This window comes from Desmodus rotundus, chromosome 5, assembly GCF_022682495.2.
Source record: "Desmodus rotundus isolate HL8 chromosome 5, HLdesRot8A.1, whole genome shotgun sequence".
Taxonomy (NCBI): Eukaryota; Metazoa; Chordata; class Mammalia; order Chiroptera; family Phyllostomidae; genus Desmodus; species Desmodus rotundus.
In genome coordinates, this window is record NC_071391.1 from 136,956,964 (window position 1) to 136,984,147 (window position 27,184).

The following is a 27,184-nucleotide window of genomic DNA, read 5'->3' on the forward strand; positions in this document are numbered from 1 at the left end:
CAATGAAACATAATAGAGAGCCCATAAATAAACCCACACCTTCATGGTTAATTAATATTTGACAAAGGAGGCAAGAACATGAAATGGGGTAAACAGTCTATTCAATAAATGGTGCTGGGAAAATTGGACAGATACATGAAAAAAATGAAACTAGATCACCTTCTTATACCATACACAAGAATAAACTCAAAATATTTTAAAGACTTAAATTTTGGACTTGAAACCATACAAAATGTAGAAGAAAACATAGCCAGTAAAATTTTGGACATTTTTCATAGCAATATTCTTTTCTGATATGTCTCCCTGGGCAAGGAAAGAATATATTCACCAATGGTACACCTGAAAAGGGATTAATTTAAAATTTATAAAGAACTTATACAACTCAACACGAAAAAACAAACAATCCAGTTAAAAAATGGATAAAGGGCCCTGGTTGGTGTGGCTCAGTGGATTGAGCACTGGCCTGCGAACCAAACGGTTGCCGGTTCGATTCCCAGTCAGGGCACATGCCTGGGTTGTGGGCTGGGTCCCCAGTAGGGGGCGTGCAAGAGGCAACCATACAATGATGTTTCTCTCCATCTCTTTCTCCCACCCTTCCCCTCTCTCTAAAAATAAATAAATAAATCTTAAAAAAAAAAAGAATCTCTAAGATGATTTTCACATTCTTTTGTAAGCTGTACAAAATGACAGTGGTGTGTTCTTCCAGGAGAGTATTAAACCGCCTTCCGAAAAGCACTCAAGCTAATGAGGTAACAGAAGCCCAGAGGACTAAAATTAAGCAAAGCAAGTTAGTACTTGAAATGAAACTCTTAGAACCGCAACTTGAGGAAAATAAAGAATAAGGAAAGAAATTAGAATGAGAAAAAAAGACAGCATGTGAGGTGTTTATTAAAGTACTTTTTGTTCACATATTTAGTTTTTTAAAAATCCTCACTGAGGACATGTTTTTAGTGAGGTTTTTTGTTTGTTTTTTTGCAGAGAGAGAGAGCAAGCGAGTGAGAGATACGTTAAATTGATGTGAGAGAGAAACATCAATTGGCTGCCTCCACTGTACACCCCAACTGGGGATAGAATCTGCAACCTAGGTATGTGCCCTTACCAGGAATCGAACATGCAACCTTTTGGTGCATAGGACAATGCTCCAACCAACTGAGCCACCTGGCCAGGGCTGGAAATTGTACCTTTTCACCATTTCTATTCAATTCCCCTACTCCTCATTTTTTCCTTTTTGTAACATCTAAGGCTTTGGGGTCTTTGGCAAGTTCTAAAATGAGTGGAGAGACATTGGAATAAGGAATTGTAGCAATGATCATCAATGGTGGATAACCACACAAAAGATCATTAAACATCATATACTTCTTAATGGAAATGCACACCATGACCTATGAAGTATTCTTGCTAAAAACATCATATTTCAATCTGATCAGGCCTAGATCTAACTGCTAATATATAGGAAACATGGAGAACAGAGGAACACATAAAATGACAAAATTCAGAGTGGGATACACATGACAAAATATCAGTCCCTTGAACAACAATATTGCATGGAACAAAAAGACAAAAAGAAACTTAGATTTGTTAACCAACTGCAATGTTTGGATCCTTATTCAAATAAAATGTATAAAATGAATACGTATTTTTTTTAGTATCAAGAAAAGATATAACTATTTTTCTCTTTTCTTGCTATCAGGATACTATAAATCCATGAGTAGAAAGTAGCTTCCAAACAAGGCTAAAGCCTCATTTGTATTTTTCTTTAATACACACGTTGAAAGAGAAAAAACAAAATAAAAAACTAAGTTTTCCACTGCCTACTCCCAGACTCTGTCCCAGAGGCAAATTCTATTACCATTTTTTTACATTACCATGTTTTCAGAGTTAGAGATAAGCATGCATATTATTCTTTGACTTTTGGCAGTTATATACCACATTTTATTCTTTTTTCAATTTTTATCTCCTCTTACTGTGTAATGTCACATACACTAAAGAAATCTTTCAGTTGTCAACTTGATGACTTTCTTAAAAAAATGGTGATTTTGCATAGATGACTTGGAACTGCCAGTGTCTTCCAAGTTTGGCTCTGTGTTTACCAGATCACTGTCTTCCAAAAGTGATTCATACATTATCTCTAACAAAATAATATTCAAATCACTTTGTATCTCATTTTAATAACGTGTTTAAAGTTAAAATTCCTGCAGGAATATTCTGTCTTCTGACACTGCCATTTGAAAAGCTTAGTTTGCAAAGTGGTTTTTCATACACCTAATCCTTCCTATCCTACAGCTATCCAAGAAAGATACTATTCCCATTTTTAAAGAAAAGAAAACTGAAGATTGTTCCTAAAAGCAAGTCCTATAACTCCCCCCAAAAAAACTGAGAATGGGCAGAATGAGGAGCAAATCCTTGAAAGCAGGTCACATTTAAAATATTACAATCTGTGGATTGTGTTTCACAAGTTCTCAATAAATTGGAAAGGAATTTATTTTTTAAGAGAGAGGGAAAGGGAAGGAGAAAGAGAGAGGCAGAAACATCAATGTGTGGTTGCCTCTTGCATGCCCCCTACTGGGAACCTGGCCTGAAACCCAGGCATGTGCCCTGACTGGGAGTTGAACTGATGACCCTTTAGTTCACAGGCCCACGCTCAATCCACTGAGCTACATCAGACAGGGGGAAAGGAAATGTTTTTAATTCCACGTGTACTCGTTATGAAGTAATTATAAGTATAATTTAAAACCATAATAATCTACCTGCTCATCCAAACCTTTATTAAGTACATCCCACATACACAGTCCTAGGCAAAATATTAAAGGAATACAAAGATGAATTTTAAAGTGGTGCCAACTCTCAAGGAGTTTACAATCTAAGGATAGTGACAAATGGTTTAACACCAACTATAGTAAAGGAATTACAAGTAAACATTTGCCCCTGATTGGAAAAGTCACCTTATTCATTTAAAGCATAAACTCCCAGTTGGGAAACACTGCTATTATACACACCTTTATTAGTTCATGCTCTTTAAAGGAAGTTGATTGTTTTTATAAAACAAAATGTCTCACCCTGTCACATCTTTATGACTCATTTGAATTCTTATAAAATTTGCTTAAAGAGAAAAAATGATAGACTCATAAAATCAAATTAACATCATGCACAGAAAGACAAAGCATGTCTGCAATAATATGTAAAAAGGTGAACAGCACTGGGTCTCGTAGTAAAGAAGTAAGTCTGAATTACTTTGGCAATTTGCCATGGACAAGTTATTATGCACAATTTCATCACATTTAAAACAGGGTTGATATTTATTAATTCAGATGCTATAATTATTTCCATCTGTCATAATACACAGTTTAAAAAATGAGTATAAAAACTTTTCTAATAATTGATACATCAAAAATAATTTGGAATAAAACTAGAGATAAAAAGTGATGATAGTGTAGATTATTTAATAGTAAACTATTCAGTGCAGAAGTAAATGTAAATTTGCAAGTATCTTTTTTTTCTACATTTTATTGCTTTATAAAAATGGCTCAGATAAGAAACTTAACTAGTAAAACAAGTTTGAGGATTTATTTTGTGAGATGTGTTGCAGAGAAAAGGAATGGGAAAATAGTATAATTTTCAAATATTTGATTCACACTTTCCAGAAAATTTTTTTCAAACATATCACCAAAGACCCATACTTCCTCTCTGCCCTCAATGTTAAGCCATTTTTTCTAGCAAAAAATAATGACGTGATGTATATTTTTGTGACGAATCTGTTTGTGACAGCTGTGATTCTCAAACCCTTTTAAAAAATACAAGTAACCTCAAAGTTGCAAACCGACCACATGTAGCAATTTAAAAAACTGAATAGGCAAAGCCTTACTCTGACCAAATGACCAATCAGCTGGATTTGGACTTTGCTCAAGAGCCCTGCACACATCAGAGGGGGTCCCATCCATGGGGTCCCATGATCCTAACAGAAGCAAGGCTGCTACCACCGGGTGCTGCAAACCACAGCACAGGCACAGAGAGGAGGCCCTGCTGATTGTTTTATTCTTCAACAGATTTCTTTTCTCCACTCTCTTCATTGGCTTCATCTTTTTCCATGCAAGAATCCTGGCTGTTGGTTTCAGTAAAATAATTTTCTTCCCCATCTTCTCTTTCTTCTACATTTTCTTCTTCATTAAAGCTAAAGGAAGACATTTATCAATCTTTCAAAGGAAAAACGATTTGGTTTAAAGGTTAACAAACCCTTTTCATCAATGTATGTCATCGTGAAGTCAGTCTTCCTCAAGTGTATGAGCTCCAATTTATCAAGAAAACTCTTATAAAAGTACCAATTGTGAAAGTATTTCTCTGAGAACTAATTTATTTCAAAACTTGGTTGACTCTTTAAACTTCATTTGAAAGCATGTTATTATTTTCATTATTTATTCCAGTCAGAAGCTTAAATTATTCTGCCTTAAACACAAGATATTTCATCATTGGGTAATATGTTGAATGTGTCAAACATATTAAAATGTCAGTATGTTTTATAACAGTTCACATGTGTTTCATTAGGTAACAAAAACCTTTTAAAATTATTAATATCATAGAACAGAATTTTTGCCTTCCTGCAGGTATAAATTTTTGCAGACATATACCATTCAGACATCTTATATATGTTACCTTTCTTTATCTTCAGTGAAACTTTTCATCTCTTGATTGCTGAAGGGCTCAAATATTTTTCCACTTTGGCCTTTCTTTGAAACAAACTCATCAGATATTCCTAGTGCTTTTAAGGTGTTAGAATAATGCTTTTCTGCTGCCATTCTTGCATTTTTCTATAGGAAAGATAAACCTTTTTAGATGAGAACAAAAGACTTCAAATTTCCATTAAAATGTATGGGTTAAAATTAAATTCAATAATCACAGTTGGTTGAAAATATGCATACCCTCCGATCAGCAATTCCACTCCTATGTACATACCCAGAGAAATGCCTATATGTGACCTGGAGACAAATACAAAAATGTCCAGAATAGTACTGTTTGTAACAACCCAAATATATATCAACAATAGAATGGATAAATTGTAGTCTATTCATACAATAGAGTAAAATAAAGCAATGAAAATGAATGAACTCTAGCTATACACCATAACTTGGATGGATCTCACATAGTACTGAGCAAAAGCAGCAAAATACAAAAGAATGTGTGTATTCATTTCATTTACAAAAAAACCCCAAACAGGCAAAAATAAACCACATAATTTAGGGATATATCATAGGTGGTAAAATTGCAAAGGCAAACAAGGAAATGCCTCAGAGGTTAGAATGATGGTTACCTCTAAGGGAGAGGGAGGGGCACACAGGCCTGGGGTGGTGGCAATGCTATTTGTAACCTGGCTGGTGGCCACATGAGGGTTTTTTTTTTTTTTTTTTTTTTTGCCGCATGAGTTTTAATCTACAATTATTCTTTACACTATACCTGTTTTTATACACTTTTATAACGGTCTTACAGATATCTGGAAAAATCAGTAAGGAAATAAGTTCATATGATAGTTGTCAGGGAGTTCTTTTATTTTATGTGCCTACTGTAATATCTCCTTTTTAAAAATAATATCTCTATTCCATCAAAGATAATAAAATCATCAGTTGTTGCCTTTACTTTATGGAGGAAGCAATGGTTACAACAAAAAGAACATGAATTTAGAACTGGGTTCACATCTCCAGAACATTATTTCCTGGCTTTGGGACCTGTGGAACTTATGATGACCCTCTCATATCTGAAGTAAGTCGGACGTTGTCACAGTTCCTGAGGCCACAGGCTTTACAGAGCCTCAAGATGACTGGGGTTCACACTAGTGCCTTGGCGTTAGTTCACTTTTAGCTACGGGTGGATATGAACTAGTATTGGACCAAGAATTGCCATCTGGACCTGTAACTAAAGCAAAGTGACTAGGAATGGCCCAGTTCCAGTGGCATCCCATACTGGAAAGGGTATGGGAGAATACCCAGTCTCACCCCCAAATTTAACAAATAAGGAAACCAAGATGCTCCCAGCAACTCCACTGAAGTTAAGTGGTTTGCTTAAGGTCACAAGAATGGTAAGTGGTAAAACCAAGTCTCTTGATTCTTTCCTAGGTCAAGCACCATGACGCTTTTATCTAAGTGGCAGTAGTCATCCTGGAGTTTGAAGGTAGCCCAAAGCCTAATTTCAGCAATGCAGTTGTCAGACATGTGCCCAGTCCCGGCACTCCAGTGTAATGAGGGATCATGGAGTCTTGTGTTCCGTGGGAGAAATCAAAAGAGCAGAGTGATCACAATGGGTAAAACTATCAACAGTGCATTTTCTGACACTCTGGAAAACTAAAAAAACAGAACAAAACCCAAGCACTTTTAACTGCTGCTAAAATGCACCCACTGTGAATAACAACACTTTTTAGAAAAGAAAGTGAAAAAGCATCCAGAGGCTATGAACGCCAACAGACAAGCCTTGAGGGAACTGGAAGGCATGGCAAAGTAAGATGAGAACTATGCCCCAAAGACTGTGAAGCGGAATAAAGAAACACCCAACTTAACTCTGAATGCATTAATAATAATATATTTTGATTTAAGCTAATTAAATATAAAAGATTAAAATACTAATCAAAGTTATAGGCGTAAACCTTCACCTGAATTTGGTTTAAAATCCGATTTAACATCTACTCAGTCAATAAACCCTGTAATTTCCAAGAAACAGGACAGCATGGCTGCAGTGTGCTGGATCACAGGCTTACTCTGTCAGGGGGTAACTCAACAGCAGCGAGACCACAATGAAGACTTACGAATGGGTAATACATGAAGTTTTAGTGACTTTATTACATAACAGTTCTTAATTAGCACCAGTAGTCCCAGCAAAATAGAATGCAAGAAAAATGTACTGATTCCTGTTAACAAAACCAAAGCAATGGTGGTCACTGCCAGTGGTTCAGTATACAGAGTTAATTGCCTTTTAATATTTTACATCCAGGTGAATAGTGTGTAATTGTTCCTAATTGGAACAAACATTCCCCCCTTGCATTTCACCATGCAAAAGAATTATAAAGACTATGAGATAAAAGGAACAGTTAAAATAACTCCATGATTATTTGTTGTACAATCAAACACACTGTAAAAAAAAAAAAAAAAAGCTTTTGTTTCTTCAGGAAACCAAAACAAGTGATAAAAGCTCGTCTCCTATCAGCACTGTAAATTGAAGGGAAAAAATACTTACATTTTTATAACTGTTAATTTATAGTAAATCTTTCATTTATTTAATAATTACATAATACTTATTTTTTTGACAAGCCCTCATGGCATATGGGTGGTATATAGGAAAAGTATTTTGGGCAAAGGGAACAGCATATGTGAGGGCCAAAGGTGGTAGAAGAAATATCAGCTATAAAACTTACCTATTTAAAATTTCTTTATGGGTTTAATTTCATTCGTGCCTCTTGTTTTGCCACATTTTCTCCAGTGCTTAGAAACAGTGGGAGTTCACAGCATGGCAAACTGCTTGTTAATGCTGACTCATCACTAATGTGTCAGGGTAGCATCGTCAGCCCGGGCTAGTCCCAGAAAGAAACTGACAGTTCATTATCTGGCTAATTTGATCACAACGATTCAGTTTTGGCTCAAAAATGTTTATTAATGTCTCTCCTGTGCCAGATATTATCCTAGGTGCTGGGAATATAAAGATCTGATCATCACCTTTAAAAGTAACTAGCTGGGGCCCCTGGCTGGTGTAGCTCAGTGGATTGAGCACGGCCCCATAAACCAAAGTGTCACTGGTTCAACTCCCAGTCAGGTCACATGCCTGGGTTGCGGGCCAGGGTCCCCAGTAGGGGCTGCGCTAGAAGCAACCACACATTGATGTTTTACTCCCCCGCTTTCTCCCTCCCTTCCCCTCTCTCTCTAAAAAAAAAAAAAGTAACTAGCTGGGCCCTGGCTGGTATGGCCCAGTGGGTTGGAGCGCTGTGCTGAAGTGCTGTGCAATTCCCAGTCTGGGCACATGCCCAGGCTGTGGGTTCGATGCCTGGCTGGGGCAAGTACAAGAAGGCAACTGATTGATGTTGTCTCAAATCGATGTCTCTCCCTCTCTCCTTCTCTCAATACCTCCCTCTCCAAAAGCAATGAAAAAAAAAATGTCCTTGGGTGAGGATTAAAAAAAAACATTAAAAGTAACTAGCTGGAAGAAAAGAGAGATTATTAAGACAATTTCCATACAGCATGGTAGGAGCTAAAAGAGAGGTATGCAAAGGGTAATAAAGGAACACAGAAGAAAGGGCACCCAACCCAAGGAGGGGAAACAATGCAAGAAGTGATTTTACACTAAGACTTGAAAGAGTAGGAGGAAAGAGAGGAAGAAGCTCTATGAGTGAAACAGCATGAATAAAGATTTCAAGTTTGAAACTAGCAGTTTGGTATGACCTGAGAGTAAAGGGTGTATGTAGTGCGGCTTGTGGGAAACACAGTGGTAGATGAACTAAAGAGTATAACAGGAATCAGATCATAGAGGACTTTGTATATCACGTTAAGATTCGTGGAATTATCCTCTAGGAGAAAGAAGGACAGCTCAGTTGTGTTTGGAAGCAGAATGACTTGGGTTCCAATCCTAGTTCCATTACTTAATAACTATAAATCTTACAAATTACTTACCTTCTTTGAACTTAAGTTTCTTCCTCTGCAATATACAATAGGAATAACAACCTTGAAGTATTTTTTGGACAAGTCAATGACATGACCTCTTGGTACCATTAATTGAAAATGAGAAGAGTGTGGCTCAGTGGATTGAGTGCTGGACTGCGAAGCAAAGGGTTGCAGGTTCGATTCCCAGTCAGGGCACATGCCTGGGTTGTGGGTCAGGTCCCCAGTAGGGGGCATGCGAGAGGCAACCACACATTGATATTTCTCTCCTTCCCTTCCCCTCTCTAAGATAAATAAATAAAATCTTAAAAAAATAAAATAAAATGAGAACGAATGGTTCTGTGAAGTCAGGATTGCCACTGTTATCACGGGTTAGTAACCACCTACCCAGGGTAAACATTTTTGCAAGGGAATGGGAATGGCAACAAAAAGATATAATGGGTAGCTTTGCAAAGGATAGGACAGGAAAGCCAGTGAAATCACTATTTTAACTCAGCTAGGAAGTAACAGAGGTTTTACCTAGCATTTCTCTATCAGTAGTGGAGAAAAGTCAGATCCAAAAATTATTTAAGAATAAAATTTGTCAGTGCTCTTGGTGACAACTGAATGGGGAAGAAAACTGGTTCCCAGTTATCTAAATAGTGGCCCAACCAAAACAGGAAGTCAAAGAGAAGGATCTAGTTTGGGGCAAAATGAATGTAAAATGCCAGTGGGAATTCTAGATTGATACATCCACCAGATAAGAGGACATGAAAACCTGCAGTTCGGAGCTGCAGATAACTGTTTTGAGCCAAAGTCAATCACTTTATGCTGAGTAATGTAAAACAGCTTATGATTTTTCCCCCTAAAGTTGAAACTGAGATATTAAAAGAAACCCACCCCTTAATGACAAGCACTACATAAAATTATATCCAAATCAGTAAGTAAGGGGTTCCATAACTTTGAGAAATTATAGTATGTAGATTCACCCATAATATATGTCCCTAGTCCTCAATGAGTCATTGACAAGGACAGTCTTACAAAGACATCTGTCCCAGGTACATGCTGGCAGAAAGCTCCAAATGTAACAGCCTGAAATTCACAATACAGCACCTACAACCTCCAGTGATTCTGTCTATCGTTAAACTATGTCACCTACCGGAACCTCTCCCTATTAGGTACTAAGGAGAAGATGATCTGAAATCGACAAATCTCTCGTAAGGAAAAGATTGTAAAACTGAGTGCAAATTTAGTGTTTCCCATAAAAATCAAATCCTTTGAATAATTGTTGGTAAGGTTGAAAATTAGAGACTTACTTAAAAAAAACTGATCAACAAAATGAAAAGACAACCAACTGAATGAGAAAAAATATTTGCAAATCATATATCTGATAAGTGGTTAATATCCAAAATATATAAAGTATTCATACAGGTCAATAGCAAAAAAACAAATAATCCAACTTAAAAGCTGGTAAAAGACTGAATAGACATTTTCCCAAAATTATTCAAATAGCCAACAGGTACATGGAAAGGTGTTCAACATGACTAATAATTGGGAATGTAAATCATTAGGTGATGCCTCACAATGAGATAGGTTACACTGGTTAAAATGGCTATTATCGAAAAGACAAGAGATAAATGCTGGTGAGGATGTGGGGAAAACAGAACCCTTGTGAACTGTTGGTAGAAATGTAAATTAGTACATCCACTATAGTAAATAGTGTGGAGGGTCCTCAAAAACTTAAAAATAGAACTATATGATCCAGCAATTTGACTTCTGGGTATATATCTGAAGAAAACAAAATCACTATCTTGAAGAGATATCTGCACCCCACTTTCACTGCAGCATTATTGACAATAACCAAGAAAGAAAACAACCTAAGAGTACACTGAAAGATGAAGGGATAAAGAGAATGTGGTATATACACACAATGGAATAATATTCCTCCATAAAAACAAAAAAATTCTGCCATCTGCAACAAAATGGGTGGACTTTGAAGGTATTATACTAAGTGCAGTAAGTCAGACAGAAAGACAAATACTCTATGATCTCACTTGTATGTGGATTCTAAAAAAAAACTCATGAAAAAGGAGATCATAACCCTGGCTGGGTGGTTCAGTTGGTTAGAGTATTGTCCCATGCACCCAAAGGTTGCAGGTTCTATCCCCAGTCAGGGAACATATGGGAGGAAACCGATCAACGTTTCTTTCACATCGATGCTTCCCTCTCTTGCCCTTCTTCTCTCTCTAAAATCAGTTAAAAAAAAAAACATATCCTTGGGTAAAAATCCAAAAAATATTATTTAAAAAGAAAGGAGATCAGATTTTTTAAAAAAAGGAGATCATCCAGGAGGACCTGGATGAAGGTGGTTAAAAGGTACAAACTTCTAGTTATAAAATAAATAATTACTGGGGATGTAATGGAGAACATGATAACTATGTATGGGACGTTTGAAAGTTGCTAAGAGTACATCCTAAAAGTTCTCATCATAAGGAAAAAAAATTCTTGGTAAATATATGAGGTGATGGATCTTAACTAAGCTTGCTATGGTAATCATTTTGCAGTCTATGTATGTCAAGTCATCATGCGTATACCTTAAACTTATCCAGCACTGCATGACAGTTACATCTCAATTAAAAAAAAAACTTGCAGAAATAAATATGATTCAATTAGCCATTTTGTTTCATTTTTTAATTCTTGAAAGACCTCCAAACCATATCATGAAGCCTTAACTTAATATCTAGCCAAGATGGTACTGAAAAAAGACCAGCCATTAAAAACAGGTTGTGAAACTATTATTTTGCAAATGATTAGATTAGCAGCATGTTTTTGTTTGTTTGTTTTGTTTTTTATCAAGCTTATGTGCCTCACCAACAAGATTCCATGCTCAGATTTTGGAAAAATTACTTATTTGACTAATTTGATGAAGCTGTCACAGAAACAATATGTCTTAATACATTATATAGCACTAAGAAAAATGGACTGTAAATTAGAGCTGGAGATGTTAACAACAACTGACAGTAGCTTTTAAATTCCAACAAACACAACCTGAGCAACTCTTTCGAATAGTAACGGCCTGTTCTTTAATTTTTCTTTTCTTTCTTCTAGTTCTTGTCGGTATTCTCTCATCCTTTCCTTTTCACTCTTTCTAAAATCAAATAAAAGGAATGAAATTTTAAAAAGAAATAAGAACTTGCATATATAACATTTAGCTTAGATGACAAATCAGAAATTAAGCTATGAGATAATTTACAATTTACCACCATTCCTTTTCTAGACTGGTACATTTTTATGGAACACAGTAAAAAGTCTAGGTTCTGAGAGCATACATTCTCCATCCTCGGAGCGGTCTTTGTACTCTGAAGGTTCTGAAATGTTCAAGACAGAATGTATTAAGGGGCTTCAAACTGGCCTGAAAAGATTAATGAATGCCTTTTTATCTCATATATAAGTGCGTAGGTATCTTCTCTTTAAGGAATTTCTTCCAAAAACAAGACCTTGCTCTTTATTCCCTTAAATGAAATTTGCTATAGGTTGGAGACAAAATTAATTAAATGGGAACAGGTCAAGGGAGAAATGGGAAGTATGGGATTATGATATAGAGGAATAGAAATCAAAATACATAAATTCACAGTAAGTGTACTTATTATTTGGGCAAGATCTTATAATGAATTAAACTATGCTATTTTCTCTATGGAAAATACACTAACTCTACCAAGATAAGATTTCATGGATTAGAGAAAATAATTATACTATAAAATGATAATTATGCTTAATTATATACAAGTTGGTATTATGAAAAATAGTTTACTTTCTAAGGATGAATACTATATTTCTAAGGAATTTTTTGCTCAAGTTCATCAAATTAAGCTCCTATCAATGATTTACATTGACAGACATTATAAGGAATATGTACATAACATATATTATAAAGGAATATAATTATATATAATACACATTTTAAAAGAAATACTTATAATTAAAAGGAAATATAGATTTGGGGGGTTATTTATAGATCAGATTAAAAATTAATAGATCATATTACTTACCCAGCTTTGGGGAAGTTATTTTCCTACTTAAACATGAACATTTTTATGTCTATTTGTAACATAAAAATGTTCCTCTGGAACACTGATTTTCAAACTTTGTTCTGCAGAATTCCAGTGTTCTGTGAATATTTTTATCTATTTATATTAAAATCGTGACAAAATGCAACACATACCTCTAAACATTAACACATGTTAATTGACACTTCTTATAATTGATGTTAATTAACACCAATGTGTTAATTTGTGCTACCAAATTTCCTTTGTTCCTTAGAACTAAGCTCTTTGACATATCTGTTTATTAAATATTCTGAGATTACATGGCAAGCTGTTAAAAAAAAGATTTATCTGTGTGAATCAAGATTTTTCTCAATATTGTACTGTGCAATCAAAACTAATATCAAGAAAAAGATGAAATGCTGACATAAGATTATGTTAACTATGGCCACAATATAAAACATTTCTGTTCATCAACACGACTTCACAGTGCTCACCATCAGTTGAGTATACATGTTGGTTCTCACCATGAGGTGAGTGAATGTGAGTGTGTGAGTGTAATAAATATTAGTAACTTGAATCCAGAATCTAAAATACTAATACTCTTCTTAAACTGTTCATATATTGGTAGTTATTGATTAAAAAAAAGAAAGTTTGAAAACCAGTGGTCTGGAGGTTCAGGATTTTTGTCATGATACCTGAAAGATTTTATTCTGGATTTAGATATTTGAGCTAAACTTTGATGTGAGTCATAAGCCTTAGCCCGGGTTGTCAGGAGTTTCTGCAATTCTTTCATTCTTTGCTTCTGCTTAGTTAGGATCCGATTTCTCTCTTCTTCCAACATTTTCTTTTCCTCAAGCGATCTCCTGAGGGCAACAAACTAAGGCTTAATTCACTTTAAGCCAATGAGAATGTTGCTAGCAAAGATTTAACACAGGATAAATCAAAGGTTGAAAAAGGCAACCTTTTGAGAAGGATCTAACTTGTAAAATTGGAAATCAATAGAATGACTATAACCTTTTCTATCCCCATGGATTCATAAAATGGAAAATACATTTTTAGCACTCCTTCTAGCAAAATGTTCTATATTACAGAGTAAAATATATTACCAGATATAATAATTTCTTCATATTTTCAAATTCACCAACATAAAATCAATAGTGCTGCAGACACTATGTTAGGAACCATAAGTCACTGAGTACTGTATACTAGTTATATTTACCTTATGGCTTGTTCTCTCCCCCTGGAAGATACTGTGGGCATTGGAGGGTTGCAGTTAGAAGGCATAGGCTTTGCATTTGGACTCCTTACTGGTGATTTGTGCCTGAGAGACACATACGGCCAATGTGTTTCTTTTAAGTTTTCATCATCTGCTTCAAGATCTGCCAAAATTTTCTCTCTTTTAGTGGATGCATGTGAGGCTGCAGGAAGATCAGATGGTTTGCAGACTGTTAGGAGTTTTGGGCATTTCTGTTCTGAGAGATGTTTTTGATTTCTCTCAAGAAGTTCTCCAAAATCAGCAGTCTGGGTCCTAGCTTTGTATTTACACTTCAACTTCTCAGCCTGTTCAGGACACTTGGGCTTCCTTGCAGCACAACTTCTGTGAGCTGATCTACAAGGGAGAGGGGATGAATTCAGTAAAAGTTCTTGGGCTCTCGGCTGTGTCTTAATGTTTCTATAGAGCTCATCTCCTTTTACCCTGTCATTGGTAGTTGAACCATAAGTAGATTGAGGTATAGGTCTGGCTTTAAATCGATTTGTTTTTTTAGACTTAAAAATGTCTCTCAGCTGCTTTTCCCGGATTGCTTGTTTCTGTTCCTCCCTTGCAATAAACTTAAATGGCTTTTGTGAAGCCAAAAGAGCTTCTTTGTTTTTCTCCTTCATCGTCCTCCTCCGTTCTTCATTTTTTTTGACTATATCATGATAAAGGGGTAGAAAGACAAATGCTGGAACTGGGTTGGCTCGGAATTTTTTCTTACACTCTGCATCTTCTTCCTGTTTTTTGAGTAGTTCGTGTACCATTTCAATATCTGATTTAGATTTCAAATTCTCTTCTTTTTTTTTCTGTTCTCTAATCATCATTTGAAAAGGCTCAGGTACTGTAATCTTTGGCACCCACTCTTTTGGTTTTTTCTTTGTTTTTTCAACTGCTGGGAAGTCATCATCTTTATACTGAATGTACTCTTTAACAGAAAAGTTTGTCCACATGTTGTTGATGAGCTCCTTAGCATAGGACATCATTCTGTTTTTCTCAGGATACTCTTTTTCTAAGTTGGGCCATTCATCTTCAGAGGAAGACACAATCAAGGAGGAAGCATGACCTAAATCAGGTTCTGAAAGCGATGTGATTAACGAGATAGGGTGATAGGAGTTCTTTTCTGATACAGACCTAAGTGAGAAGAATATTAGATTACATTTTCAGTTGTATGAGACCAAATATAAAAATTAAGAATTATATATTTTCTTAGATCAAGGTATAATCAGTTAGAAGATAGGAACTGGCTTATAAAAATTATCACTCTTATTTAGAATAGAGCTGGAAGATGCCTATAAATTATGTAATCCTATGCCCTCATTTTATAACGGAAGAACATGAGACAGTTGAGGCTCCCTGTGGCTAACCTCTGAATTGAATTATCCACATTTTCCAGAGTCACCATCTTAAAATATACATCTAATCATGTCACTCGCCTTCTTCAAACTTTTCCATGATTTGTCATTGTTATAAAGTCAAGTATAGATTATAAAGCCCTTTAATATTAGCCCCTTCTGACCTTTCCAGTTTTACTGCTTAACCTCTCCTTACCCCAATCACCATTCTAAGTCATATCCAATCACATGAAGTTCCTCACACACAACATGATTTCTGCCACCATGCCTTCACACATGTGGTTTCGGCTGCCTACCAGGCCACTCCTTGCTTCCTGCATTTGCTGCAGCTACCTGCCCCCTCAAAGACTAAACTCAGATATGACACTTCAGTAGAAAATTCCTGCCTGTGTCCCCCAACTGACACCCTGACATGATCAGCTGCTTTTTCCTCTGTCTCTATAACACTGTTACATCATGTTATATTGCAATATTTGGCTCTCAGCTAGTCTTTGAGCTCCTTGAGGGCACCTCGATTTTGACTCCCTAGTGTCCAGGCAAGATCTAGCACATGGGAGATGCATAATCAGTGCAGACCAACTGGATGAGTTAAGGAACTTGCCTCAAGTTTCAAAACAAGCGAGCTTATAAGAGAAATAGGTCTTGAAAGACTATTTTGAAAACTTGAATCCAATTTACATCTTAGTCCTAAACTCTTTGTACTATATATTTAATGAGCTCATGTTAATCCACATAATATAGAGCTTTTAAAATTAAATTTTAATATTCATCATTTAAAAATGGCTCAGACTAAATATTTGCATATACGTCTACAGTTCTATGAATGACAGGACCAAGAGAAAAGACCAAAGGGCTACCAAATGACCCTCAAAGTAAAATGCCACCTGGTAGGTTAATAAGGCATTAAACATTTTGAATAAAATCCCTCCTCCATATATAATTAAAAGTACAAAGGGATACTTGAGAAAAAATATTCTGAAATAATTTTGTTTTGCACTTTTAAGTTTACATTTTATTTTACAGCCTACAAATAACATTATGTACAAACTTACTTGGAAGAGGTGCTAGAAGCTCCTTCCCTAATTATCACTGGCTGAACTTCCTTTAACTTTAATTTATTCTGATACATTTTCTCCAACTTTGCCATAGTTTCCATGTGGGCGGCCTTCAGCTCTTCTAGTTTCCTGAAATATTCTTCATTAGAGTGGTAAATATCAGAAAAGTCCACAGGGTCCTCATAGCTTATAAATGTTTGTTTATTCATGCCGGAAATGGTGTTAAAATTAGTCTGATAGGAGGGAAAAAAACCTGTTATGTGGTGTTTGGAATTGAAAGACAAAGTTCACACTGATTCTCAATGCTGCTTCTTATTTGTGGGCTACGTATATACACTAATGGATTATAAGTTACTTGTGGGCTATGTACATTTTCCACTCATGACATTTTATTAAGAACAAGAGAGAGAAACCAAGTTGCCAGAAAACAAATGCTATACAGTATAATAGGGCAGAACCAAACTATCTTTTAGAAAGAGTCTCCTTCAGTGTTGTAAGTGATAAATGAGATGAAGAACAAAGTTCCTCCTGCTGCAAACCAAGCAACCACAGTGCAACACCCTCCAGGAGCTAGGCTCCTACAGTGTGGGCCACAGGGTGTGCCAGGGGAGAAACTACAGGTTAAGAGGGGAATGAGGGCAATAGAACAGAGGAAACAAAGGCCTCATTGGCTCATCAAGAAGCCCTACTGGATGTGCAGGGGAGACCTCAGGAAACGGGTGGGAGGTACTTTCAGCACAGCCGCTCCTGGGGTCAACAAGAGCAGTAGCTCTCCTGGGTGACAGGGACTTTGGGAGTGAAAAGAAAACAATGGTATAGTATAGTATTATAGCTACACAAAGTGTAGTTATTCTATATGTAGGTCATGCCTAGAAGAGTCTGACATGTTCTCTCCCCTACCCCATACCAGTTCCTTTTTTTTTTTTTTAAGATTTTATTTGTTTTTTAGAGAGAGGGGAATGGAGGGAGACAGAAAGGGAGAGAAACATGGATGTAAGAGAGAAAAATTGATCGGATGCCTCTCGTACATGCCCCAAATGGGGACTGAACCTGCAACCAAACCTGTAACCAAGGCGTGTGCCCTGACTGGGAATCAAGCCAGAGACCTTTTGCTTTGAGGGATGATGCCCAAACAACACAGTCACACTGGTCAGGGCTCATAGTTCTTTTAATTGAAGCAACTATAGAGGTAAAAATCCCACTTTCTCCATAAACAAAAATTTTTAAATTTTCTCAGTTGAGAAACAGTTGAAGTTTTTATGAATACTATGCATAAAAGGTTGCTGACCATGGTCTTTTATTTAGCCTATTACCTGAAATATGCTCAGAATGAAAAACATATTTGCCCTAGGAAATTTTAGACTCAATTTGGTAAGACACCAGGAAATAAATCTGAGTAGCTTCTCTCAATGGGAAAATGCAGAAGAGCCACTTGTATATACAAGTTATAGATATGGAGTTTTTAAAAATGGGCTAAAGACAGTGTACAAGAGGCCTGTATTGTACTATGTGGACTAACTTAGAGAAAATGAATGAAGGAAAACAAGTTTTCTTCAGTAGAACTGGTGTGCAGAAATTTATTACCAATAAATCTATGACTCAGAGAATTGCTCTACTGTCTTACAACTCAATTAAGAAAATTTTCTGATATCTTCTATTGTTTTTACATGTGTTTCTCATCATTACCTTCTTAGGTGTGGAAATGAGTACTTTTTTTAACTTCCTCACTCATTAAATACTTAGGGACGCCCAGCCTTCAGCTAGCTGCTTAAAAATACAAATCAAATAAAAACTCCACCCTCCAGAAGCTTCCAGTTAGTTTAGGGGCGGGCACATACATAAATAATAGACAGCAGACTTTGAATGAGACAGAACTCCTGATTCCTGCCCATGAGCTGCTCCCAGCTGAGTGGCAGACAGAGAAGTGATTGTGTATATCACAATGTCAGTTACCACAAGAGCTCAGAGAAGGAGTGCCTAATTCTGACCTGGGGAAAAGAAAAGGCAGAATTTGCAAGGGTGAGCCAGATGGAGACATGATGTTAGATGAGGAAAAAGTTTAGGGACACAGTGAAAAACAAAGAAATCCCAGGCATAGTGCTAGAACATTCATTGTATCTTACATCACGATCATGCAACTGGCAGGTACTTTTCTTGATAAGGAAATTGAGGCTCAATTTAGGTGACCTCCCTGCAATCACAGAGCTAGTAAGCAGTAGGGCTTGGATTTATTCCACATCCCCAGTGTTAAGCTCCAAAAACACACCACAGGCCTCCTAAGGGCAGGAAGGGTTTTTTAGCTACAAGAGGAGGGAACAGGCATGGTGTACTCAGAGAAAGGTAAACAGTCTGGGGTGGGCAGGGTAGAACAGGGTATACCAGCACAGGGGAGGATGGGAAATAAGGTGAAAAGGGCAAGTCAAGAGCCCCAACCAAGGCAACAGAAACCTTGAAAGGTATGAGCAGAGGAGTGACACGATCAGAAATACTCAGAAGGATTTCTCTGGTAGCAAACAGTCAAAGGAAGAATGGTTAGCAGCAGTATTTAATGAGCTAATGCAAAGGTCCAGGTTGGAGATATCAGGGGTAGAATTAAGGGAGCAGCACCAAGAAGACTGCCTTGGTAAATTAAGGAGGCTGAATCATCAGCTCAGTAATAATCTGTATCGTGGGCAACAAATTGAAGATGTCAATTTGGAGCGCTGCCTGTCTGGGTTAAACACTGCTGCTGCCATTTACCAATGCAGTGATTACAGGGGAGGCGAGTGTTGTAGGAAAAGGAAACTAATCTCTCTCTTAGACTCACTGAGTTTAAGGGATCGTAGGGCAGCTGAGTTTCCAGGGAACAGGTGGGTAAATATATCTGGAGACCTGAAAAGGAGGCTGGGCTGAAGATGGAGATGTGGTAACCACTGACACACACACAAGTGGCAGGTGCAGCCTTGCCTGTGGACGAGGCTGCCTGGGGAGAGTGCAGACAATAAGACAGAAACCTGAGGGTGGGAATGTTGGCGAGCACCAATACTTAAATGAGCAGTGAGAGGAGGTCTAATGTGAAGCAGAAAGTGGTCGTGAGAAATACAAATACCACGTAATAAGGGTATTCAAACGAAGGGAGCTTTTGTTTGGTTTGAGTCTGTAAGAAAACAGAAGGCTTCCTGAAGGAGGTGCTATTTAAGCTGAGTCAAAAAATGGAAGAATCTGGAGGCTCAGAGAGAGTATGGCAAAAGGTACTGCAGACAAAGAAAAGGACATTAACAAAAGTGGTGGGGGTGGGAGGCATGGTGGAGAGCGAGGTGCGCCCAGCTAGCAGTTTTGGGAAGCAAGCTAGGAAAGGAAGGTTAGGGCAAGCAGGAGGTGGCTTTCCTTTTTTGTCACTACTGGCTCCTAACTACTCACAGGTCACTTGGTTTCAGTCCCCTTAGGAACCTCCAAATATAAAAGGGTTGGATGGAAGTTAAGTAACTTTTCAGTTTGGAGCATTCTTATAGCTTGGAGGAAGGATTACAGATATGGTGTCAAATTCTCATTCAAGCCAAGGTTCTGCATTTCTTAGTCTTGCAACATGAGCACTAACTTTTGTTACATGGGTTTTGTGTTTTTTTAAAGATATTATTTATTTTTAGAGAGAGGACCTGGCCCTCAACATAGGCATGTGCCCTGACCGGGACTTGAACCAGCAACCCCCTGGTTTGCAGGCTGGCACTCAATCCACTAAGCCACACCAGCCAGGGCATGAGCACTAACTTTTGAACACCAATTTTACAATACGTAAAGTAGGTATGCCAGGTGTTAAATTATTGTCTCTCAGCTCCATTGCCACCCTTCTATACTTTTGCTAGGAATGCTGAGGATGGGACTCTATAAACCATGTTTCTGCTTTGCCAGGGGCTGCCTGGTCGACTGTGCCTAAAGTGGGGCTAGAGGGAGACTGCAGGGCGAGAGGAGGAAGAAGGGACCTATTTCTTCCTGTTATTTCTCTGTCCACTTTTCTGCTTGAGTCACCCTGGTAGTGGTTCTTCCCTCGAACTGCAGCAGTGGCTGATGCCAGTTTGCAGTTTTCCCAATAGTCACAGAATCAGCAAAATCACCTCAGGGCCCTTATTCAATGTCATCTCCTCAGCAAGGTCTTCACGGGCTACCCTATTGGAAATGAGAACTTCTCCACCCAGTAATTATCAGTATCCCTTTTCTGCTTTATTTTTCTCACATGGACTCACCAGTAACTTGACGTTCTGCATATCTTCATTTATTTGTGTATTGTATGCCTGCCCCTTCTAAAAAGGAAGCATCACAAAGGCAAGGATGTGTCTGCTTTGTTCACGGTAGTGCCCCCAGTGCCTGGAAAAAGTGCATGACTAATGGCAGATGCTCAATAAATTTTTGAATGAATGTACAGCTAAAAAAATATTATTTCTATTGAGAGGAGAGGTATGCCCTCATAAAGGACTCAGTCCTTCTAAGAAATACTGGCTGCTCTAAAGATCTACATCCTACTAAGTATTAAGAAAAGGGCTTACTAAAAAATAAAACTGAAACAGGGAGGATATTCCACAGGACTGTTTTTAGACAAAAGTATCCATGTATTCTCCACACAATCTCTTATAACACCCTTAAGAGAAGGCCTTATAATAACCATTTGCCATTAAAGGGTAAAGTTTATTTGGTTCTGAAAAAACTAAAAAAGATACCAAAGTAGCTTCTGAAGAGATGTGTCAGGCGTGATAATTTATACTTATGCACTGACTTTTAACAGTATCCATTCCATTTCTGTTTAATACTTTTTTTTTTTAGAGTTTTGTTGCTTTGAGGAGTCTTTAAATATTTTATTTCTTTGCTTTTAGAGAGAGGGAAAAGGAGTGAGAAAGAGAGGAAGAGAAACATGTGAGAGATACATTGACAGGTTGCCTCTCACACGTCCCACAACTGGGGATCTGGCATGTGCCCTGACGGGTAATCGTTCACAGGCTGGCACTGAATCCACTGAGCCACACCAACCACGGCTGTTTAGTTCTCTTAACACTAGCCTAAACTTTTCAGATAAACTGATCCTACAGTGTTTTACCTAAAACAGAAGAATGGCTAATAAGTGAATTCTAACTCTATTTCATCTTCGTCTTTACACGGAAGAAAACATTTTAGTGGATCAAATAACCTAGATCAAGGACATTATTTTTCAAGAGCCTAAAGGAGCACTCTTTCCCTTTAATTGGTCAGCTTTTTGTGGAATGTTGTGCACGCAGCCACTAGATTAGGGGATAATCTTCCCTAGATTGGCTTGACCCATTTAGCTGATGGCTCCTTCCAGTGAATGTGCTTTATTATATGTGATATACTCTATCTAATATCATCTGCAATTCTGGAATTTTTACAAAAAAATTTTTTTTTGCATTAAAAGAATTTGTAAGAAATAAGGCAGATCTACATGTTCTAACATGGGTAAACCCCCTAATAAATGGTAAGAGGGAAAAGCAAGTTTCAGAACTATATGTACATATAAAATGTTACTGTATGTTACAATATTATATACACTGTAGACAGGAAAAAGCCCAGAAGAATATGTATCAGTTTCAAAACAGTGGCTACCAATAGGTTGGGAGGAGGGACCCAGACTTTCTTTTGGTAGGGAGAGACATTAAAAGCCTTATTTGTAATACTTGACATTTTAAAAGGAGAATGTGTTTGCCCTGACCTGTGTGGATCATTGGTTGGGCATTGTCCTGCAAAGTAAAGGGTCACAGGTTCAATTCCTGGTCAGGACACATGCCCAGGTTGCAGGTTCAGTCTCCAGTTGTGGAGTGTACTAGAGGCAACCAATAGATGTTTCTCTCTCACATGGATGTTTCTCTCCCTTCCTTTCCCCTCTCTCTAAAAATAAATAAATAAAATCTTAAAAAAAATAAAATGAGCCCTGGCCAGGTAGTTCAGTTGGTTTGAGCGTCATCCCAATACTCCAAGGTTGCAGGTTTAATCCCTGGTCAAGGCACACACATCAACCAGTGATTGCATAAATAAGCTGAAGAACAAGTCAATGTTTACCTCTTTCTCACTCCCCCTTCCTCTCTTTCAAATCAATAAAAACATTTTTAAAAATAAAAGAAAAAGAATGTCTTGTGAGAATTAATACTAAATTTAAATCTGAACAATTTCCAATAACTACTTTGTCTGTCTGGTACCTGCCTCTCACATTCCCCTAGCCATACTGCTTACCTTTCTCTTGCTCTTCTACCTGCTCCCACCCCCATCCCCCCATAATACCCTGCTCCCATCCCCCAACTGCCCATAATAACTCTTATTTAAGAAAACAAAAACCAAACCTGTCTGGTGTGGCTCAGTGGATTGGGCTCCGGCATGCAAACCTAAAACGTCCCTGGTTCAATTCCCAGTCAGGGTACATGCCTGGGTTGTGAGCCAGGTCCCTGGTTGGGGGTATACGAGAGGCAACACATCAATGTTTCTATCCCTGTTTTTCTTCCTCCCCTCCCTTCTCTCTAAAAAGAAATAAAATCTTGAAAATAAAACAGAAAGCATCAAAAAAAAGTTCCCTCATCTTTCCATCTATAAAACCGCCTGCTTTTGTGCCACTTTTCTTTTACCTCCTGCTTCAGGGATTAATGTCCCTTCTATTAGGAGTATTTGACACTTTCCCTCATCATTAAAACCAATGAATGGGGGACTTCCACATGCTTGTGATAATCCCATCACTGTAGCTAGTCTTTACTCTCTTTTGTCTCCTTTTTCTTTATCTGACTGTTAAATGAGGTTTTGTGGAGTTCTTTACAAGGCCCCTTCCTTCTCTGCTCTCCCTTACTGACTTTATCCATTCCCACAGTTTCAAAGGTGCTGAAAACTCCCAGACAGAAATCTCCAGCCACAGAACTAGTTTCATAGGCCCAATCGCTTCCTACACATACCTACTTGGTAGTTTCACAGACATCTCAAAGTTACCATGTTCAAAACAAACCTTGATTACTACCCAGCCTCTATACCCATTCCTCCCCAAGTTGTCCCCAGTTCAGTAAATGGTACTACCTTCCATTCAGCTTGTCAAACCAGAAACCTGGGGATGAGCAGTCTTGATTTCTTCTTCTTCCTTGGCCTTCAAGTTCATTCTTTAACAGTAAATCCTACCCATTCTAGAGAAATCTGTCCAGTTCTGTCACCTCCCCAGGTCTCTAGGTCCATCTACCACCTATGGCTCCTGAATTACTGCAATAGTCTCCCAACCAGTCTCTTACTTCTGCTTTGCCAAACCTGCCAATCATTCTCTGCAAAACCATCAGAGCCATTTTTAAAAAATATGAATAGGGCCCTGGCTTGTGTGGCTCAGTGGACTGAGCGCTGGCCTGCGAACCAAAGAGTTGCTGGTTCAATTCCAGGTCTAGGACACATGCCTGGGTTTGGGCCAGGTCCCCAGTAGGGGGCATCCCACAGGCAACCACACATTGATGTTTCTCTCTCTTTCTTCCTCCCTTCCCTTCTCTAAAAATAAATAAATAAAATCTTTATAAAAAATGTGAATAGGGCCCTGGCTGGGTAGCTCAGTTAGTTACAGCATCGTCTGGATATGCCAAGGTTGCTGGTTCCATTCCCAGTCAGGGCACATATAAGAATCAATCAATGAATGCATAAATAAGTGGAACAACAAACTGATGTTTCTTTCTCTTTCTAAAATCAATATTTTTTTCCTTTCTGCCATCTTTCCATGCTGCCATAATGGTGTGCGTGAGTGTCCTTGGCGGATGGTCTCAAGAGTATCCACAATACTGAAAAGAGAAGCAAATGCCAGGTTCTTATCAGGCCATGCTCCAAAGTCATCATCCAGTTTCTAACTGTGATGATGAAGCATCGTGACATTGGTGAATTTGAAACTACTGATGACCACAGAGCTGGGAAAATTATTGTGAACCTCACCAGCAGGTTGAACAAGTGTGGAGTAATCAGCCCCAGATTTGATGTGCAACTCAAAGGTCTAGAAAAATGGCAAAACAACCTGCTTCCCTCCGTCAGTTTGGTTTCATTGTACTGATAACAGGCATAATGGACCATGAAGAAGCAAGACGAAAACACACAGGAGGGAAAATCCTGGGACTATTTTTCTAGGGATGTAATACATATGTGCAAGTAAAATGCCTCAATGGACAAAAATAAAAAACTAAAATCAATACATTTAAAAACTTTTAAAAAAATGTAAATAGGAATGTGTCAGATCTCTTAAAAGTCTTCAAGGACCTCCTAATGCTTCTATAGTAAATACTCAACACCTTACCTAGGTCTATAAGGCCCTGAATGATTAAGCCCTGTTTACCTCTCCAAACTCATCTCCTCCCCTCACCCATTCTTCCCCTCTTTCCCAGTTCTTAATCTCATAAAGCTCTTGATCTTCCTATCTTAAGGCCTTTGCATATGCTTGTTCTCCCTTCTTGGAATGCTTTTCCCACACCCACTGTTCAAATGGTGACTCTTTTTCATCTATCAAGCACAACTTAAATGTTCAGTAATTCAAATAGTAGGTTCCCTCCTACTTTTTAAAAAAATCATAGCCTGTTCACTTCTTTCTCAGAATTTCTCATCTTGCAGTCATTTGACTGTTCATTTTTTATTACCTAACCTCCCCACCACATTGGAAGCTATGTCTACTTTATTCACCACTGAAGAGTCAGTGACTAGCACTTAATAAATACTCAATATTTGTTGAAAAAGGGAAGGCCATCCCATTAAGAAAGTCAGTGAAATTTTAGTTGTGGATTATAGAATATTGCTTTACGTATGTCATCATCAACTATATAAGGCCTATTAACGGATATCTCCAAAAAAGCTGGATTCAAGGAACATGCTTTTTTTAAAAAAAGGAACATGTTTCAGTGCCCATATGAGCATAGTCATGAGGGTGCTGTGGGGTGAGGGGAAGAGAGGCTTTGGCAAAGGACTGACAGGGACCTACTGTGACAGCTGGTTCTCTAATCAATATTTTGTGGTGGCTTAGAGTATCTGAGTTTACTATATTTTACAGATGACAAAGTTGAACCAAATTAACCTTTAAAAATCAAGGTGGAAAACTAAGCCAGCTTGGTACCCGCACTCTTTCTTTTCTAGTGCTTCTTCCCCACCCCAGTGTCCTTGGGCTATCAGGCAGTGAATGGCAGTTTATCAGGTTTGCTTTTGGATCCTTCAAGACTCTGCTTCCTATTTTTTTTTTCTTAGTAGAATCCTGTCCCTTTGAAACTAGTTCATTAGATAAATTAATCTTTCCTAAGGTAATAACTTTCTAATAATTTGAAGTTTAACAAGGCATTCTGGACAACACACTGCAACTATAGAAATGACAGACTCCTCTAGCACAGCAAGTCAAAGCAGAATTTTAATCTTTGGGCAGGTTGTTCAAATGACATTCCTATTGGCAGTAGTTATTATTATTACTACTGACTTATACAAACTGTTCTTTAGATATGATACACATTCTCTCATTTGGTTCTCATAACATCCTAGTGACACAAGAAAGAGAGACAGTTATTTTAGTTTTTTTTATAGGTAAGGAAACATCTTGATAGTCATACTCTAGGCTTCCAAATCTTCCCCTATCACTTTGGCTCCTTTGTTGGCTGCTGAAACTTGTGTTGAGGGGAAGCTTTATCATGAATGAAACTGGTCCTACAACTCTCACCCTGGTTCAGTTCAGGGTCTCAATCTGTCTTACTTTGGATAATCTCAAGTAGTTTAAGGGTATTGGTGAAATGCTTACCATAAAAAATGCTCCTACAACTTTTCTCATTAACAGTTTTAGTGTAGATTAAGGAGATTAGAATTCCAAAAATATTTAGTGATTTCTATTAGCCTTAGATCATAATGTCTTTTTCTTTTTGTATCTGAGAGGCCTGGAAAAATGGTATTAAGCATCTTTAACTGGAGACTATATCTGCAGATTGATAGTAAAAATTCAAGGTTTCTATCTCTTCAGGGAATAGAGCAGATGGCAGACTCCGCCCTCTACTTGGTGCGCAGGTGTTCGTGACACAAGTGACACTGAAACGTGATCAGTGAAAAGGCTATCTCACAACACCCTGAAGAGCCCTTTAGGAAATAATGGGTCCTTAGTAATTTGCTTCTCTGGATGTTTAATATACCTGTCTGACCTATCACTGAACTCTTGATGGTTTTAAATATTGCCTCTCATGTATTGTGTTAAGATGCACTAATAACCAAGACCTAAAGGTGACAACAAAACACAACTCTAATACATCGTAAGGGTTATCCTCTGCGGGTTAGGTAGATCAGTCTTCCTCAAGTTAACAAGAAAAGGGAATATCTACTTCTGAGAGATGCTAGATGTAAGGAGTAAGGTTCTGTGCTTTGCACTCTCTGGACTAAATATAGTAAAATAAATGCTCTCTAAGAAAATTTCACAACAATCTCTTTGGTAAAAATTAAAAGACGTTTTAATGCCTCGGTATTGAGTGTTTTCCATGGGGGCAGAGAGAAGGTGGTGGGCCGAACTACCGGGAAGGGAGGATCTGGACAGAGCACCACGTTTGCCAGCCCGTTGCTCAGCCTGCACACAGCCAAACAGAGTCCAACCCCAGCCCACGTCCCGCCCCTATATTACCAGCGCCGGTGCCCGCCGCACTGCCTTACGCTCTTCTTCCTCTTTCTCTTCCTCTTCCTCCTCCTCCAAGGCCGCCACCACTGCCGCCAGAGACTCTAAGAGGTCCTCGCGTTCATCCTGGGCTACCCGCGCTCCGATGTTGGGATTTACCGGGATTTGGATATTGTAGGCCGCCGGCTTCGCCGCTTGGTGCGAGGCGGCCATCACCACGCCGCCGAGGCCTGAGCGCCAGCGCCGGCCCGGGGCGGGGAAGCTAGTGTGGCTTCAGGT

At 38.1% G+C, this 27,184-nt stretch overlaps 1 protein-coding gene and 1 pseudogene across 3 annotated transcripts; one reads left to right on the forward strand and one right to left on the reverse strand.

The window, feature by feature from the left end:
• Positions 1–84: 84 nt before the first annotated feature.
• Positions 85–27,184, reverse strand: FAM161A (FAM161 centrosomal protein A). 3 transcript variants are annotated; one of them, XM_024552750.3, is made up of 7 exons: positions 26,915–27,184; positions 16,309–16,544; positions 13,869–15,035; positions 13,345–13,512; positions 11,652–11,751; positions 4,648–4,802; positions 85–4,168 (listed from the first exon to the last, which is right to left on the reverse strand). In XM_024552750.3, the coding sequence occupies exons 1-7, from the start codon at positions 27,116–27,118 to the stop codon at positions 4,030–4,032; spliced, it is 2,169 nt and encodes a 722-aa protein (XP_024408518.1). In that variant the 5' UTR covers positions 27,119–27,184; the 3' UTR covers positions 85–4,029. The 3 variants fall into 3 exon arrangements, with proteins under 3 accessions (XP_024408518.1, XP_045045333.1, XP_024408519.1); XM_045189398.2 differs by having other exon boundaries at positions 26,944–27,041; XM_024552751.3 differs by lacking the exon at positions 13,345–13,512.
• On the forward strand, positions 24,016–24,613 carry LOC112297993 (small ribosomal subunit protein uS8-like; annotated as a pseudogene).